At 40.7% G+C, this 17,076-nt stretch overlaps 1 protein-coding gene and 1 gene segment (V, D, J or C); both read left to right on the forward strand.

Annotated features, from left to right (window-relative positions):
- The window catches only part of LOC118971267 (immunoglobulin kappa variable 2-28-like), a 628,396-nt gene that overhangs the window by 138,479 nt on the left and 472,841 nt on the right, over nucleotides 1-17,076 (forward strand).
- Nucleotides 1-17,076, forward strand: part of LOC108389056 (interleukin-1 alpha) — a 163,962-nt gene that overhangs the window by 89,228 nt on the left and 57,658 nt on the right. The window contains exons 4-8 of one of the 4 annotated variants that reach the window (XR_012133317.1): nucleotides 960-1,008; nucleotides 1,858-2,080; nucleotides 3,981-4,154; nucleotides 7,775-7,836; nucleotides 8,148-16,941. Coding sequence is in view for 2 of the 4 variants with exons in the window: in XM_073241275.1 (XP_073097376.1) it covers nucleotides 960-1,008; nucleotides 1,858-2,080; nucleotides 3,981-4,154; nucleotides 7,775-7,785 (457 nt within the window). In the remaining 2 variants the exon portion in view is untranslated. Of the gene's footprint in view, nucleotides 1-959; nucleotides 1,009-1,857; nucleotides 2,081-3,980; nucleotides 4,155-7,774; nucleotides 16,945-17,076 lie in introns of those variants that run through there. The other 3 variants (XR_012133318.1, XM_073241275.1, XM_073241280.1) reach the window with 3 other exon arrangements.

The following is a 17,076-nucleotide window of genomic DNA, read 5'->3' on the forward strand; positions in this document are numbered from 1 at the left end:
TGCATGAGAACCCAGCTAGGAGTTACAGTGACCAGCATGGGCCCAGATTGGCAGGGTCTTTAGAAGAGTCCTACATCTGGAGTCAGGGCAGGTGCAGCAGACACCCAGGGAAACTAAGCATGCAGCATGTTACACTGAGATGAAGGAACAGGGAGACAACCATGGTAGAAAAATGGTTGGTAATGTCTGCTGAGTCCTAGTGAATTTGAGCCTGTTACTTAGACATGGCTTTAGTGGGCTCACATGCTCTGATACAGTAATGGGTTTTAATGGACTGTCAGAGACTAAGAGAAACCATTCTTAGGAAAACCTCCTGTTCTCAGTCTGGGATAGAAAACAGCTCTACAGCAATTTGAGCATATGAATCTACAAACACAGTCAAACCTCATTCAGATGTAGGAGAAAAGTAAATGAATAAGAAGTTCAAATCATACAATACTCCAAACAAACATGGAGTTCCCATCACCTGTTAATATACACTAACACAAACTAGGCTATCAAAGCGTCGCCTGGATATTTTGCCAAATATATATTATTAATCTTTTTTTAGTGAATACATGAAATCAATGGGTAACATAGGATCTGTTTGGTTAAAATTAAAGTGATTGCTTCAGAAGTACTTCTCACTTGAGGAGATCAACCTTTTTTCCTGAAATTCAATTACAAGTCTTTAACTTATTAGCCAGGCCCAATCATTACAGATAAAGCACAAGTAAAGTTCAAGCTGTGTCCTGATGATTACTAACTCCAAACTAGTAAGTTAGTAATGACCCAAATGACTGTATGTATGTGTGTGCATAGAAGTCCTTATTTTCCAAGATGACAGTAGTGGCCGTGTGTGTGTGTGTGTGTGTACAGTGTGTGTTACCCAAAGCTAAGGTGGCCATTAAAAATCATGATGCCCAGTGACTGTAGTGACATAACAAACAGAATTACATTCTCATTGTCTTGTTTGATAGTGAAAATGAAGACTACAGTTCCGAAATTGACCATCTCTCTCTAAATCAGGTAAGCAAATGATCCTAATTCTTATGGGATTGCTATTCTGACACAGTATTTTCTCCACATGAAGAGAACAGCAATGGTTTGAATCCTAGAGGCTTTTGTGTTACGGTCCCTAGAGGCCCAGAGACATGCTTTTCTTCATTTTAAGTGAGACCCACTGGCTCTCTGCTCTGCAAGAATGGCATTCTCCATGCTCACCAGATTTTCCCAGAACAGAGCAGAACTGTCCTCAGACCTGAAATCTCCTGGTGCAGCTTCATCACAGTTTGGTTATGCTCTCCTGAGACAGCCCCTTCAGGCCAGTTCGCTGGGGTCTGCCTCCTGCAGTGATGTGCTGTGATCATCCTCTCTAACACCAGCTCCAGAGATTAGCGTCGCCCTCCAAATGGAACAGCCCCAGAAGCGAGGTGGAGGAGGCAGGCAATGGAAAGCTAGAAGTCTGCAGTCACATCAAGCCAGGGTTTTGTGCTAGGAGGCCATAAACAAGTATTATAGGTACTGGCTCTAAAAGTTGTTCCCAACAGAGTATGTCTAAAATGTCTGCATGTGTCAAATGGATATTTACCTTTCGGTGGGGGAACTGGAAGGCTACCACACACTAAGATCACTTGAAATCCTGTTTCATTGCAACATCTCAGTTTTGAGTCTGCACATGGTTGACAAAAGTCTGTCCTTTAAGGATTTCCCAGAAAGGAAGGAAGGAAGGAAGAGAAGGAAGGTGGGAGGGATGAAGGAAAGGAGGGAGGGGAAGGGGGGGTTGTACTGATGAGACCAAAATGGAAATCCTTCTCACTAAGTCTGTTGAATAAAACTCCTGTTGAAAGGGCCTCATTCCATCTTCCTTCCTCACAGAAATCCTTCTATGATGCAAACTATGACCCACTTCATGAGGACTGCAGGGATAAATTTAAGTCTCTGAGTACCTCTGAAACCTCTGCCTCATCCGAGATTACCTTCAGTGAGAGTATGGTGGTGGTGACAGCCAGTGGGAAGGTTCTGAAGAAGAGACGGTTGAGTTTAAATCAGTTCATCACCAATGATGACCTGGAAGCCATTGCCAGTGACACAGAAGAAGGTAAGGGGTCAAGTACAAATAATAGTCTTTTCATTCTTACGCAATGGGCACAACAGAGTACGGGGGGAAATGAAACCTAGAATCAGAGTAATGAGGGCACCCAGGCAGTAGTCTGGTAACTATAAGGAAGGTAAATTAATTTATATCCTTCTTCAGGCCTAGAATACTTGCTCACAGACTCATTTCATGGCCATATCGTAAAGGCTGTATGACTTTTAGCCTTTAGGCAGAAAGCGGTCATATAGTGTTGGTGGGTGACAGCTTACAAGCTGTGTTCCTCCTCCTCCTCCTCATGGCTCCTTGGGCAAGTCACTTAACCTTTCTTGCTTCAGGTTCCTCTACTGTGAAACAGATAATCAGAACCCCTGCTAGTGAGGTGAAATGAGTCAATACTCACAAGCTTCTGGACTAGAATAATGCCCAGCACATAGTAAATACCCAACAAATGTTCACTATTGTTGTTATTTCTGTCATTCCTACCACTACTGCCTCTCTTCATACTACCAGCACGGCTGGTTTGTTCTTGGCTCCATTATCTCTAAACTTGACAACAGCCCTACATTCTCGTTTTCCATATGAGGAATCTGAGCTCAGTGAGGTAGTAAGTAACCCGGCCAAGTCACACCGCTCTCACCAAAGTGTCTAAGTGGGAAAACCTGAAAACAAATACAGTCTGACTATAAAAATCATGATTTTTCTCCCATGCCTCTATTGCTCAAGCCTCTACATGAAACACAAACCCAACATTTTTAATGTAACAGCTTTTTAAGATGATAGCTAAACACCAATACATGTTCACATAGAAAATTGGAAAACACAAGAAAATATAAGAAAGAAAACACAAGTTGCTCCTACTGCCACTAAGAGCTCCCCACAGCCAGCACAATGGTTTGCCCCTTAGAGTCTTGCCTGCACACACTGTACTCCTTTGACATTATTAAGACCATACTATATAAAATTTTATATCCAGTCTTTTCACTTAGCAATATATTAAGGGCATTTTATTTGTCACCTTCACTGCTTTTCTTTCACTTTTCTCATTAAAATAAAATTGATATGAAATACTGGTTTCAGATGTACAACATGGTGATTCGACAATTATATTCATTATGAAATGCTCATCGTGGTAGTTATAGTCTGTCACCATACAAAGTTATTACAATGTTATTGACTTTATTCCCTATGCTGTACTTCCATCCCCATGACTAATTTATATTATAATTGGAAGTCTGTGCCTCTTTATCCCCTTTATCTACTTCACCCGTCCACCCACCCCCTCTCCTGTGGCAACCCCAGATCGCTCGCTGTGTTCATGAGTCATCAGGCATTTTAGAGTGCTATTTTTTTGCCATCATAACTAATGCAACATTGATCATTCATATCAATAAATGTTCATTCTTGTCGCCATTTATTTCCTTAGATTAGATTCCTCAAAGTAGAACTACTACCAATACATACAACTGTGAAGAAGGAGGGGAGACATTTAGAGTTGCATTCTCCATGATGTATAATTCTTAATGTGTTTGGTTTTTTCTTTCCCAGTGTGCATGCATTCATTTGAAAATATAGGTGGGGGATACTAGGAGTCTTCCTGATTTCTTAGAAACCTCCAAACCAAAACTGAGAAAGTTGCACAAATAATCTTGTTTTTTTTTTGTTTGTTTTTTTTTTAAATACTACCTAAGGAGTTTAAGTTTAAAAAGAAATAAATAACTACTGGGATAATCCTAGATCCAACACTGCTGCTGACTGGGTGGCTTCACTTCTCTCTCAATTTTTTCACCTGGATCAGAATATTCTTAATGTCCCTTCCTAGCTACTTTCTTTGTTTGCATTGGGGCAGATCTGTCATCTGTGTTTGTACCTAGACATTAATCAGAGTTTGTGATAATGGTTTTAGAAATCATCAAGCCAAGATCGGCACCTTACACCTTCCAGAACAACGTGAAATACAACTTTATGAGGGTCATCAAGTCCCAATTCATCCTGAATGATGTCCTCAATCAAAGCATTGTTCGAGTCACATGGGGTCCATACCTCTCAGTGACTGCATTACAAAATATGGAAAATGCAGGTGAGTGGATGTCTCTGTTATTTTTTTCTGTATTTCTTTCAAGCTTTCTGATTTCAAAGAATAAGCCTCTCTACATTCCTGGCTTTTCACAATTCTTCTACAATAAGATGAAGCACATCACCCCTGGTTATAAAAAACAATGAAAAACCAGGCAAGGACAGAAGCTGCAGCCAAATCTGGAAGCTCCACGAGAAAGGCTTCTGGCCTTGGAAAGCACTGAGTGGGGTGTAAAGCTTTCCGAGGCAGAACCTCCTTCGGTTCTCTCATTTGTGCTTATCCTCGGTTTTAAGGATGAGGAGATTGAGTCTCAGAAATACGAATTTACCCAGAAGCTAATGAGGAGCAATCACTGTCCGTGAGAAACCCTGAGGACCAAACATAGAAATAATACCCAATGAGAAGGAATCATTATCTTTTTTAATGTAATTAGGAGCAAAACAGCCAGTCAGCTGCAACATATTCTGAAGGATAAACTTAGTCTCCCAGAAATTTTGTCACAGAGATCCAGCTGCCGTGGTGAAGATATTTTAGCCTCAGGCCATGTCATCAGTATACAAAATTATTTTCAGAGGTCCAAAGAGACTACTTTGCAATGAACAAACTGGGCCCTTTCTCACTGGAAATAGTTCAACTAACATGCTTTCCACTCTATGACACTTGTGCATTGGTTTGTGCCCTATTTTCCTACTTAATATTACTTCATACAGTTTTCCACACTTTGACATTGCATACATATTTGCCATATTCTGGGGCACTGGAATATTTCATCATATTGCTATGCTGGTCCCTGTGTTTGCTTTAAAGAACTCTACTGCAAATATCTTTGTACATATAATTTTTCAGCTAGGAGATGATTTCTTTGGAGCATATCCCGGAAGTGGAACTCCTGGGTTCTTAGACATCAATAATTTTGCAGCTCTTATTAAGCATTGTTCTCTAACTTCTTGAGCTATTTTTCATTACCACTAGCAATGTGTAAGCATATCAGATTCCTGAAAGTCCTGCATATTAGGCCATTATGAACTCAGCCTCACAAATAAGCAGGGTCTTATCCCACCGATGTAATTATAAGGGATTGAACAGATACTCAGCCCTGGAGCATTCATTTAACAGAAAGTTCTGAAGAATTAGAGCCAAAAATTCTAAAGAACCAAGTATTTAGCTGCCTAGCCAATGTAGTGGACATTGTGAAGGATATAAAGATGTATCAAATTCTATTCCTGGTACTTACACCATAGCTGAGGACCTAACTGCATGTGCCCACGCATGCATCCACACCCTAAATATCTACATAAATACACTTGATTTTAGACAAATACAATGCATTTACATTTTTTTGGCTTTTCTCTTCACCAGTGAGATTTGACATGGGTGCTTATACATTCAGAAGATGATTCTAAACTTCCTGTGACTCTAAGAATCTCAGAAACCTGGCTATTTTTGAGTGCTCAAAATAAATATGAGTCTGTACTGCTAAAGGTCAGTTGTTCTTAGTCTCCAACTGACCTTCATGTTACACCCCGTACATTTGTCAGTGATCCCAAAGGGCAGACACCCCAGCAGGGTAGTACAGTCCTGTTCTCTTCTTACCACAGCCCTCACCTGCCGACATGACCCCCATCCTTCTCACCTATCTCCAGAGACAATTCTAGGCAGGGTCTGTGCAAGAGGGAAACGGAGGTGGCAGGAGGTAAAGGTCAACTACCTTCTTCCTTCTTTTTCCTTTCCTTGCCTAATCTTATTCACCTCCCATCCCAGGGCATCCATGTTTGATCAACACTGGCATCAATACTGACAATACTGGCATTAGGACAATGGGGCCTGAGCTGACACTCAAATAAGCCAACTGAGATCAAAGAGGATTAGTCACCTGCTAAGGGGCACAAAGCCAAAAGCTGGGTGCCAAGACTCAAACTCCGGCCTTCCGACTCCAGGCCCCTCCTTCAATGGGGCCAGCAAGATCCCTCATCCCAGCCCATCTCCGCTACCTCTCAAGCATACAGACACACACATGCCCACTACAGCCTTCAGTGCTTTCACCACCGATAAGCAGGTGACTGTCATTCAGTAAATAATCCAAACCCACCCCACCTGAGTAGGATTTATGTGGATGCATGTGTTTCTCTCCTCGAAACAAGAGAGGTGAAAGTGACGTCCACAGAGTAGGGCAGTAGCTTCATTCATAAATTCCTTCAACAAGCGTTATTCATTAGGAGCCTTCTGTCTTTCAGGCAGAGTGCCAACAGCCATGTGGACAGAGGCGAGCCAAAGTCCCTAGCCTTATAGAACTTAGTCCTGTGGGGAACACAGACAACAGACAAGCCGAACAACCAGCAAAGAGTGCCAGATGCTGTAAAGCAAATGAACAGGCGCTAAGATAGAGAAAAAGGGGAGAGTGCTCTTTAGGTAGCGTGTCACAGCAGTGCTCCTGAGAGGTGAGAGCTGCTGATAGGAGGGAGCATACCAGGCAAAGGGGCAGGCTGGGCATTCTAATCGAAGGGATCTGATCGCATCTAGGCCCTGAGCTTCCAGGGTTGAAAGGCCAGCCTCAAGACCAGAAGGAACACTAAGAGGAGGACAGATCAGCAGAGGCTAGTTTGCAGAGCCTTCTATTTGGATTCCATCTGAGGGACAGTTGAAAGCCTTACTTAATTAAGGGGTTTAAACAGGGAAGTGCCATGACTTTACGTATATTTCCTGAAATGGAGAAGAGATCAGAAGGAAGACAATAGAGAAAGCAAAGAACCCAATTTGGAGGTCCTAACAATTGGGGAGAGTGGGGAGGGTGAGACAGGTGGAAAGAAGTATTTCAGAGATAGGACCAACAGGAGGAAGGGGAGAAACTCCATTTACTGAGATGGGAGAGACTAGGAGAGGAGTAGGCTTGGGAAATGAAATCCATGTTGACATTGAAAACCCCAAGGAAACCTCAAAAGGATATTAGTTGCGTTAGATTAAAAAGAGTATGGAATTTGAATCTTACTGCATGAAAGTGTTTGTTGTTAGATTTTATCATACATATGGGGAAGTACAGTCTGAGGAGATCACAATTATCTAAACTTTTATTGAAAGGATTCCACTGCCAGTCTACCTACAAAGTCTGTGTGTGTGTTTGGGGTGGGGTGAGGGAGGAGGTTAATTAAATTAACCTTTACTTGCCAGCTTAAACATGCAGATAAACATCTCTAAAATGATAAATTATTTTCCCAAGGGTATGATTTGCACACTTAGAGGTCAAAACGTTTTAGAGGTCATAGAATTGCCAGTGCTCAAAAGGCCTTATGGCTACGCTGAAGGCAGGACAAGACCCATGCTTCACCCCACCTGCCAAGTACAGTGAGACACTAGTGCCACTGGCAACCTTCATGACTAATTTGGATTTCTCTCCAGTTAACTAAGGGAATAAACTATGATGTATAGGCTGGGCCAGTCATCTAACTGGCATGTAATAAATGCTCACTGAGTGAACGAATGAATGAAGAGCTTACCTCATCATATTACAGAGCCATAGTCCTAAAGTGCTATGTTTCTCACAAAGGCCAAATGTGAAGGGATTGAGCTTTAGTTCCTTTTCTAGCATCTCCTTGTTCTCTAACAGATCTCTGTTGTCCTTATCATAGGAGATGCCTGAGACACCCAAAACCATCAAAGAGGAGAGCAACCTCCTCTTCTTCTGGGAGAGGTATGGCAAGAAAGACTACTTCACATCAGCGGCACATTCAAAGCTACTTCTTACCCCAATCGAAGGAAAACTGGTGCACTTCTGAGTAGTTCATGAATTCTATTCTCTCTGCTTGTATTTCTCTTTTTATTTGTCTTTTTTTTTTGGTCTGTTCTCTGTTTATCATGTCTCCTAAGCATGAAGTACTTTCTGGTTCTTAATTCCTTTGCTTACCAAGGGTCATTAAAATAGAGTTGTGGTCAAAAATCAAAAGAAAAGCTAGAAAATACAGTTGGGATTATGCATGCATCAACACCCATATGTGTTCGCAGGTTCCCTCTTCTCACTTGTATGGGAAGGGCAGCTGCTGACTCGGCCAGCCAGTCACCCAGCAGAGGGAGCATCCTGAGGATTGTCTAAGAGAAGCCCCCAGGCCGGCAGTGTAGGATTCCTGGGACCGGAAGCAGGGTGGTGGTTCTGGATTAGCAGCACAGAGTGGCCAGAGTAAGTGCTGGGAGGCTGTGCTCGTGAGAGTAAGAACTCAGACCTCAGAGTGTGGCCATGACCTGCAGAGCCTGGGGTCAGGACCTGTGATCAAAGAGCCATGAGGTCCTGAGTTGGCTTTCAGTCAGGAAGCTTCACTTCATCCATGGGTACCCTGCTTTCCTGTAGATTGGGACCCATCTCCTGCCTTCAAACTTCGCAAATATTATTATCCTAACCTTGACAAAAGAATATCTGACAAAGATAGCTTGTAAACACTGAACTAGAGATCACATACATAATAGTAATGAAAATGCTATTTCATACTGATTATCTAGAAATGTCACATGATGCTACCTGCCTTCCTAGGCCCTTCAGTTCACGTACTCAAGACCAGTGACCACACTTGGCCACATAAGATAATGTGACCAATAACCTCAGTCAGGGTATGTGAGAGACAGCCAAACAGGCAGGGTGACAGACTAGCAATTCCTGGGGCAAACACACAATCAGCTGTAACCCAGGGGCATGAACATATGAGTGTCCCTCTAAAACATCGCAGCAGCCCAGGTCCCCTGTCACAAATACCCAGCCCTGATGGAGTTTCCACCACTAGTACATACTCAAGTCATGGGTCAGGATTTAGGACCCTCAGAGGGACAGGTACCTGAAGAAAATGTAGCAGAGGATTTCAGTGCTTACCCATGTTTTATAAGCTTGTCATGTTTCTGGAAATGCTGAATACTCAAGGTATCAATAGATATCAGGGTCCATCATCATATCTTAAAAACCAGGTAGATTTTTTTCTAATTCATGTCTGAGACAAAGGGATGTGATGATCTCCAGTGCAACATTGCGATATTCATTTTAAAATGTCAACATGGTCTTAGAACAAACTGCAATACATATTTTGCTGAAATACTTATCTTCATGAATTTCAGAATTAACTAGAATCAAACCCAGAATTCTTTAAGAATGAGTATATATATAAGCTTCCTACCTATATCTTAGTATGTTCTGTACAGTTAATCCTGAAAGGAAAAGACAATGTGAGGCCAGGGAACAAACGCCATCTATTTTTTAATGTCCTCTTGGGCAATGGAAGAAGCAATTATGCATATAATTATACATAGACTAATCACTGAGGAAAACCCAGCTTTCAGATGGGAGCTCAGAATGACATCAATTAGCTGAAACTGCATAACTTAGTCCTTTGGAGCCAACCCCAGCCAGTTGGGATCTTTTATTATTATTGTTGTTGTTAAGGTATCATTGATAAAGACTCTTACAAACGCTTCACATGAAAAAGAATGTGGTTACTACATTCACCCATATTACTGAGTCCCCCCATACCCCACTGCAGTCACTGTCCATGAGTATAGTAAGATGCCGCAGAGTCTCACTACTTGTCCTCTCTGTGCTACACTGTCTTCCTCATGATCCCCCCACACACCATGTGTACCAATCATAATACCCCTCAATCCCATTCTCCTTCCCTTCCCACCCGCACTTCCCGTCCACTCCCTTTGGTAATCACTAGTCCCTTCTTCAAGTTTGTGAGTCAGCTGCTGTTTTGTTCCTTCAGTTTTGCTGAATTGTTATACTCCTCAAGTGAGGAAAATCATTTAGTATTTGTATTTCTCTGCCTGACTTATTTCACTGAGCATAATACCCTCTAGCTCCATCCATGTTGTTGCAAATGGTAGGATTTGTTTCTTTCTTATGGCTGAATAGTATTCCACTGTGCATATGTACCACATCTTCTTTATCCATTCATCTACTGATGGACACTTAGGTTGCTTCCATTTCTTGGTTATTGTAAATAGTACTGCAATAAACATAGGGCTGCATATGTCTTTTTGAATCTGAGAACACGTATTCTTTGGGTAAATTTCTAGGAGTGGAATTCCTGGGTCAGATTGTATTTCTATTTTTAGTTTTTTTGTGGAACCTCCGTATTGCTTTCCAAAATGGTTGAACCAGTTTAAATTCCCACCAGCAGTGTAGGAGGGTTTCTCTGCATCCTCACAAGCATGTGTTGTTCTTAGTCTTTTCAATGCTGGCCATCCTAACTGGTGTGAGGTGATATTTCATTATGGTTTTAACTTGCATTTCCCTGATAATTAGTGATGTGGAGCATCTTTTCATGTGCCTGTTTGCCATCTGAATTTCTTCTTTGGAGAATTGTCTGTTCATATCCTCACCCATTTTTTAATTGGGTTATTTGCTTTTTGGTTATTGAGGCATTTGAGTTATTTGTATAATTTGGATGTTAAACCCTTGTCAGATATGTAATTTACAAATATACTCTCCCATACTCTAGGATGCATTTTTGTTCTGCTGATGGTGTCCTTTGCTGTACAGAAATGTTTTAGCTTGATGTAGCCCCATTTGTTTATTTTTGCTTGTTCCCCTTTCCTGAGGGAATGCGTTCAGGAAAAAGTTGCATATGTTGTCTTCTAAGAGTTTTATGGTTTCATGACTTACATTCAGGTCTTTGATCCAGTTCGAGTTTAGTTTTGTGTATGTAGTTAGACAATAACCCAGTTTCATTCTCTTGCATGTAGCTGTCCAGTTTTGCCATCACCAATTGTTGAAGAGGCTGTCATTTCCCCATTGCATATCCATGGCTCCTTTATCGTATATTAATTGACTGTATGTTCTTGGGTTTATATCTGGGCTCTCTTGTCTGTTCCATTGGTCTATGGGTCTGTTCTTGTGCCAATACCAAATTGTCTTGATTACTGTGGCTTTCTAGTAGAGCTTGAAGTCAGGGAGCATAATTCCCCCCACTTTATTCTTCCTTCTCAGGATTGCTTTGGCTATTCGGGGTCTTTTGTGATTCCATATGAAGTTTTGAACTATTTGTTCCAGTTCGTTGAAGAATGCTGTTGGTATTTTGATAGGGACTGCATTGAATATGTAGAATGCTTTAGGCAGGATGGCCATTTTGACAGTATTAATTCTTCCTATCCATGAGCACACGATGTGTTTCCATTTATTGGTATCTTCTTTAATGTCTCACATCAGTGTCTTTTTGTTTTCAGGGTATAGGTCTTTCACTTCCTTGTTTAGGTTTATTCCTAGGTATTTTATTCTTCTTGGTGAAATTGTGAATGGAATTGTTTTCCCAATTTCTTTTTAAGCTAGTTCATCACTAGTGTATAGGAATGCAACAGATTTCTGTGTATTAATTTTGTGTCCTGCAACTTTGCTGAATCCTGATATTAGATCTAGTAGTTTTGGAGTAGATTCCTTGTTCTTTTATGTACAATATCATGTCATCTGCAAACATTGACAGTTTAACTTCTTCCTTACCAATCTGGATGCCTTTTATTTCTTTGTGTTGACTGATTGCCATGGGTAGGACCTCCTGAGCTATGTTGAATAAAAGTGGGGAGAATCAGCATCCTTTTCTTGTTCCTGATCTTAAAGGAAAAGCTTTCAGCTTCTCGCTGTTAAGTATGATGTTGGCTGTGGGTTTGTTATATATGGTCTTTATTATGTTGGCGTACTTGCCCTCTATACCCATTTTGTTGAAAGTTTTTATCATGAATGGATGTTGAATTTTGTCAAATGATTTTTAGCCATCCATGGAGATGATCATGTGGTTTTTGTCCTTTTTGTTGATGTGGTGGATGATGTTGATGGATTTTCTAATATTGAACATCCTTGTATCCCTGGAATAAATCCTGCTTGATTTTGATGGATGGTCTATTTGATGTATTTTTGAATTTGGTTTGCTAATGTTTTGTTGAGGATTTTTGCATCTATGTTCATCAGGGATATTGGTCTGTAGTTTTCTTTTCTTGTGGTGTCCTTGTTTGGTTCTAGTATTAGAGTGACGCTGGCTTCATAGAATGAGTTTGGAAGTATTCCCTCCTCTTTTACCTTTTTGAAAAACTAAGGGTAAGGGTATTACATCATTTCTAAATGTTCGATAAAATTCAGCAATGAAGCCATCTCGTCCAGTGGTTTTATTCCTAGGTAGTTTTTTTATTACCAATTCAATTTCATTGCTGGTAATTGGTGTGTTCAGATTTTCTGTTTCTTCCTGGGTCAGCCTTGGAAGGTTGTATTTTTCTAGAAAGTTGTTCATTTCTTCTAGGTTATCCAGTTTGTTAGCATATAACTTTTCATAGTATTCTCTAATAATTCTTTGTATTTCTGTGGGTTCGTAGTGATTTTTCATTTCTCATTTCTGATTCTCTTTATGTGTGTAGACTCTCTTGTTTTCTTGATGAGTCTGGCTAGGGGTTTATCTATTTTGTTTATGTTCTCAAAGAATCAGCTCCTGCTTTCATTGATTCTCTCTATTGTTTTATTCTTGATTTCTCCTCTGATCTTTATTATGTCCCACCTTTTACGGACTTGGACCTCATTTGTTCTTCTTTTCTAGTTTCATTAATTGTGAATTTAGACTGTTCATGTGGGATTATTCTTTCCTGAGCCTGTAGTACAATATACTTTGTTCTTAGCACAGCCTTTGCTGCATCCCACAGATTTTTGCGGTGTTAAATTATTGTTGTCATTTGTCTCCATATATTGTTTGATCTCTGTTTTAATTTTGTTATTGATCATTGATTGTTTAGGTGCATGTTGTTAAGCCTCCTTGTGTTTTTGGGCTTTTTCATTTTGTTTGCATAATTTATTTCTAGTTTCATACCTTTGTGGTCTGAAAAACTTGGTGCAATTTCAATATTTTTGAATTTACTGAGGCTCTTCTTTGGCCTATTCTTTAAAACATTCCATGTACACTTGAGAAGAATGTGTTTTGGGGTTTCCTGCTGCCTTTGTGTGGAGTGTTCTGTAGATTTCTGTTAGGTGCATCTGTTCTAATATGTTGTTCAGTGCCTCCTTCTCCTTACTTATTTTCTGTCTAGTTGATCTGTCCTTTGGAGTGAGTGGAGTGTTGAAGTCTCCTAAACTGAATGAATTGCATTCTATTTCCCCTTTCAATTATGATAGTATTTGTTTCACATATGTAGGTTCTCCTGTGTTGGGTGCATGTATATTTAGAATGGTTATATCCTCATGTTGGACTGACCCCTTTATCATTATGTAATGTCCTTCTTTGTCTCTTGTGAATTTCTCTGTTTTGAAGTCTATTTTGTCTGATACAACTACTGCAACCCCTGATTTTCTCTATCAGTTACATGAAATATCTTTTTCCATCCCTATACTTTTCATTCATGTATGTCTTTGGGTTTGAAGAGAGTCTCTTGTAGGTAGCATATAGATAGGTCTTGTGTTTTTATCCATTTAGAGACTCAGTGTCTTTTGATTGGTGCATTCAGACCATTTACATTTAGGGCGATTATTGATAAGTTAGATTCGTGGTTATGAAATTTCAAGGGTAACTTCCTTACTATCTAACAGTCTAATTTAACTCACTTAGTATGCTATTATAAACACAACCTAAAGGTTCTTTTTTTCTCTCCTCCTCCATTATTTATACTTTAGGTATAATATTCTGTACTGTTTGTCTATCCCTTGACTGACATTTTGGGTAGTTGATTTGATTTTGTATCTGCTTACTAATTAATTGTTCTACTTTCTTTACTGTAGTTTTATTTCCTCTGATGACAGCTATTTAACCTTAAAAACACTTCCATCGACTGGAGCCAAGATGGTGGCGTGAGTAGAGCAGCAGAAATCTCCTCCCAAAACCACATATATCTATGAAAATATAACAAAGACAACTCTTCCTAAAATAGAGACCAGAGGACACAGGACAACATCCAGACCACATCCACACCTGTGAGAACCCAGTGCCTTGGAGAGGCGGTAAAATACAAACCCCGGCCCGGCAGGTCCTGAGTACCCATCCCCCAAGCTCCCAGCAGGAAGAGAGAGATCTGAGCGGGAGGGAGAAGGAGCCCAGGATGGCTGAACACCCAGCCCCAGTCATCGGGACAAGAGCACAGAGACAGTGCATGCGTGGGGTCCTGGATACTAGGGAAACAGAGCGGCAGGACCGGTGAGCGGGTGCCTGAGGCTGACGCCAGAGAACAAAGAAACGGGAGTGGCCATTTTTTTTTTTTTTGCGAGTATTTTTTGGAAGTCTTAAAGGGACAGGGACCCCAATACTAGGGAAACAGGGCAGCAAGACCAGTGAGCGGGTGACTGAGACCGGCACCTGAGGACAAAGAAAATCGTGCGTTTTTCTTTTTTTTTAATTATTTATTTGATTTTTTCTTTTTTTCTTGCTGTTGTTGTTTTGGTTTGGAGAGTGCTTTTTGGAAGTCTTAAAGGGACAGGGCAGGACACTTAGTCCAGAGGCAGGGAATCTGGGGATCTCTGGGCACTCTAACACCCTGGGCAGCAGGGAGCATGGAGGCCCCTTACGGAGATAAATAGCCTCCCGGCCACTCCCCCTCCAATGGGGCTCCACCATTTTGGAGCAGCAGCCTGAGCCAGGCCACACCCACCACAACAGCGGAGATAAACTCCATAGCAGCCGGGCAGGAAGCAGAAGCCCTGTCTGTGCACAGCTGCCCAGCACAAGCCACTAGAGGTTGCTATTCTCCCAGGAGAGGAAGGCCACAAACCAACAAGAAGGAAAGCTCTTCCAGCCGTCACTCGTACCAGCTCTGCAAACTATCTCTATCACCATGAAAAGGCAAAACTACAGGCAGACAAAGATCACAGAGTCAACACCTGAGAAGGAGAGAGACCTAACCAGTCTTCCTGAAAAAGAATTCAAAATAAAAATCATGAACATGCTGACAGAGATGCAGAGAAAAATGCAAGAGCAATGGGATGAAGTCCAGAGGGAGATCACAGATGTTTGGAAGGAGATCACAGAAGTGAAACAAACCCTGGAAGGATTTATAAGCAGAATAGATAAGATGCAAGAGGCCATTGAAGGAATAGAAACCGGAGAACAGGAACGTATAGAAGCTGACATAGAGAGAGATAAAAGGACCTCCAGGAACGATACAATACTAAGAGAACTATGTGACCAATCCAAAAGTAACAATATCCGTATTATAGGGGTACCTGAAGAAGAAGAGAGAGGAAAAGGGATAGAAAGTGTCTTTGAAGAAATAATTGCTGTAAACTTCCCCAAACTGGGGGAGGAAATGATCGAAAAGACCACGGAAATACACAGAACCCCAAACAGAAAGGATCCAAGGAGGACAACACCAAGAAACATAATAATTAAAATGGCAAGGATCAAGGACAAGGAAAGAGTTTTAAAGGCAGCTAGAGAGAAAAAGCTCACCTATAAAGGAAAACCCATCAGGCTAACATCAGACTTCTCAACAGAAACCCTACAGGCCAGAAGAAAATGGCATGACATATTTAATGCAATGAAACAGAAGGGCCTTGAACCAAGGATACTGTATCCAGCACGACTATCATTTAAATATGATGGCGGGATTAAACAATTCCCAGACAAGCAAAAGCTGAGGGAATTTGCTTCCCACAAACCACCCCTACAGGGCACCTTACAGGGACTGATCTAGATGGGAGCACTCCTAAAAAGAGCGCAGAACAAAACACACAACATATGAAGAATGGAGGAGGATGAATAAGAAGGGAGAGAAGAAAAGAATCTCCAGACAGTGTGTATAACAGTTCAATAAGTGAGCTAAGTTAGGCAGTAAGATGCTAAAGAGGCTAACCTTGAACCTTTGGTAAACACGAATTTAAAGCCTGCAATGGTAATAAGTACATATCTCTCAATAGTCACCCTAAATATAAGTGGACTTAATGCACCAATCAAAAGAGACAGAGTAATAGAATGGATAAAAAAGCAAGACCCATCTATATGCTGCTGACAAGAAACTCACCTCAAACCCAAAGACGTGCACAGACTAAAAGTCAAGGGATGGAAAAACACATTTCAGGCAAACAACAGTGAGAAGAAAGCAGGGGTTGCAGTACTAATATCAAACAAAATAGACTTCAAAACAAATAAAGTAACAAGAGATAAAGAAGGACACTACATAATGATAAAGGGCTCCATCCAACAAGAGGATATAACCATTCTAAATATATATGCACCAAACACAGGAGCACCAGCATGTGTGAAAAAAATACTAACAGAACTAAAGAGGGAAATAGACTGCAATGCATTCATTTTAGGAGACTTCAATACACCACTCACACCAAAGGATAGATCCACCAGGAAGAAAATAAGTAAGGACACAGAAGCACTGAACAACACAGTAGAACAGATGGACCTAATAGACATCTATCGAACTCTACATGCAAAAGCAACAGGATATATATATTCTTCTCAAGTGCACATGGAACATTCTCCAGAATAGACCACATACTAGCCAACAAAAAGAGCCTCAGTAAATTCCAAAATATTGAAATTCTACCAACCAATTTTTCAGACTACAAAGGTATAAAACTAGAAATAAATTCTACAAAGAAAATGAAAAGGCTCACAAACACATGGAGGCTTAATAACATGCTTCTAAATAATTAATGGATCAATGAACAAATCAAAATAGAGATCAAGGGATATATAGAAACAAACGACAGCAACAACACAAAGCCCCAACTTCTGTGGGACACAGCGAAAGCAGTCTTAAGAGGAAAGTATATAGCGATCCAGGCACACTTGAAGAAGGAAGAACAATCCCAAATGAATAGTCTAACATCACAGTTATCGAAACTGGAAAAAGAAGAACAAATGAGGCCTAAAGTCAGCAGAAGGAGGGACATAATAAAGATCAGAGAAGAAATAAACAAAATTGAGAAGAATAAAACAATAGCAAAAATCAACGAAACCAAGAGCTGGTTCTTTGAGAAAATAAA

Source organism: Manis javanica, chromosome 1, assembly GCF_040802235.1.
Source record: "Manis javanica isolate MJ-LG chromosome 1, MJ_LKY, whole genome shotgun sequence".
Classification (NCBI taxonomy): Eukaryota; Metazoa; Chordata; class Mammalia; order Pholidota; family Manidae; genus Manis; species Manis javanica.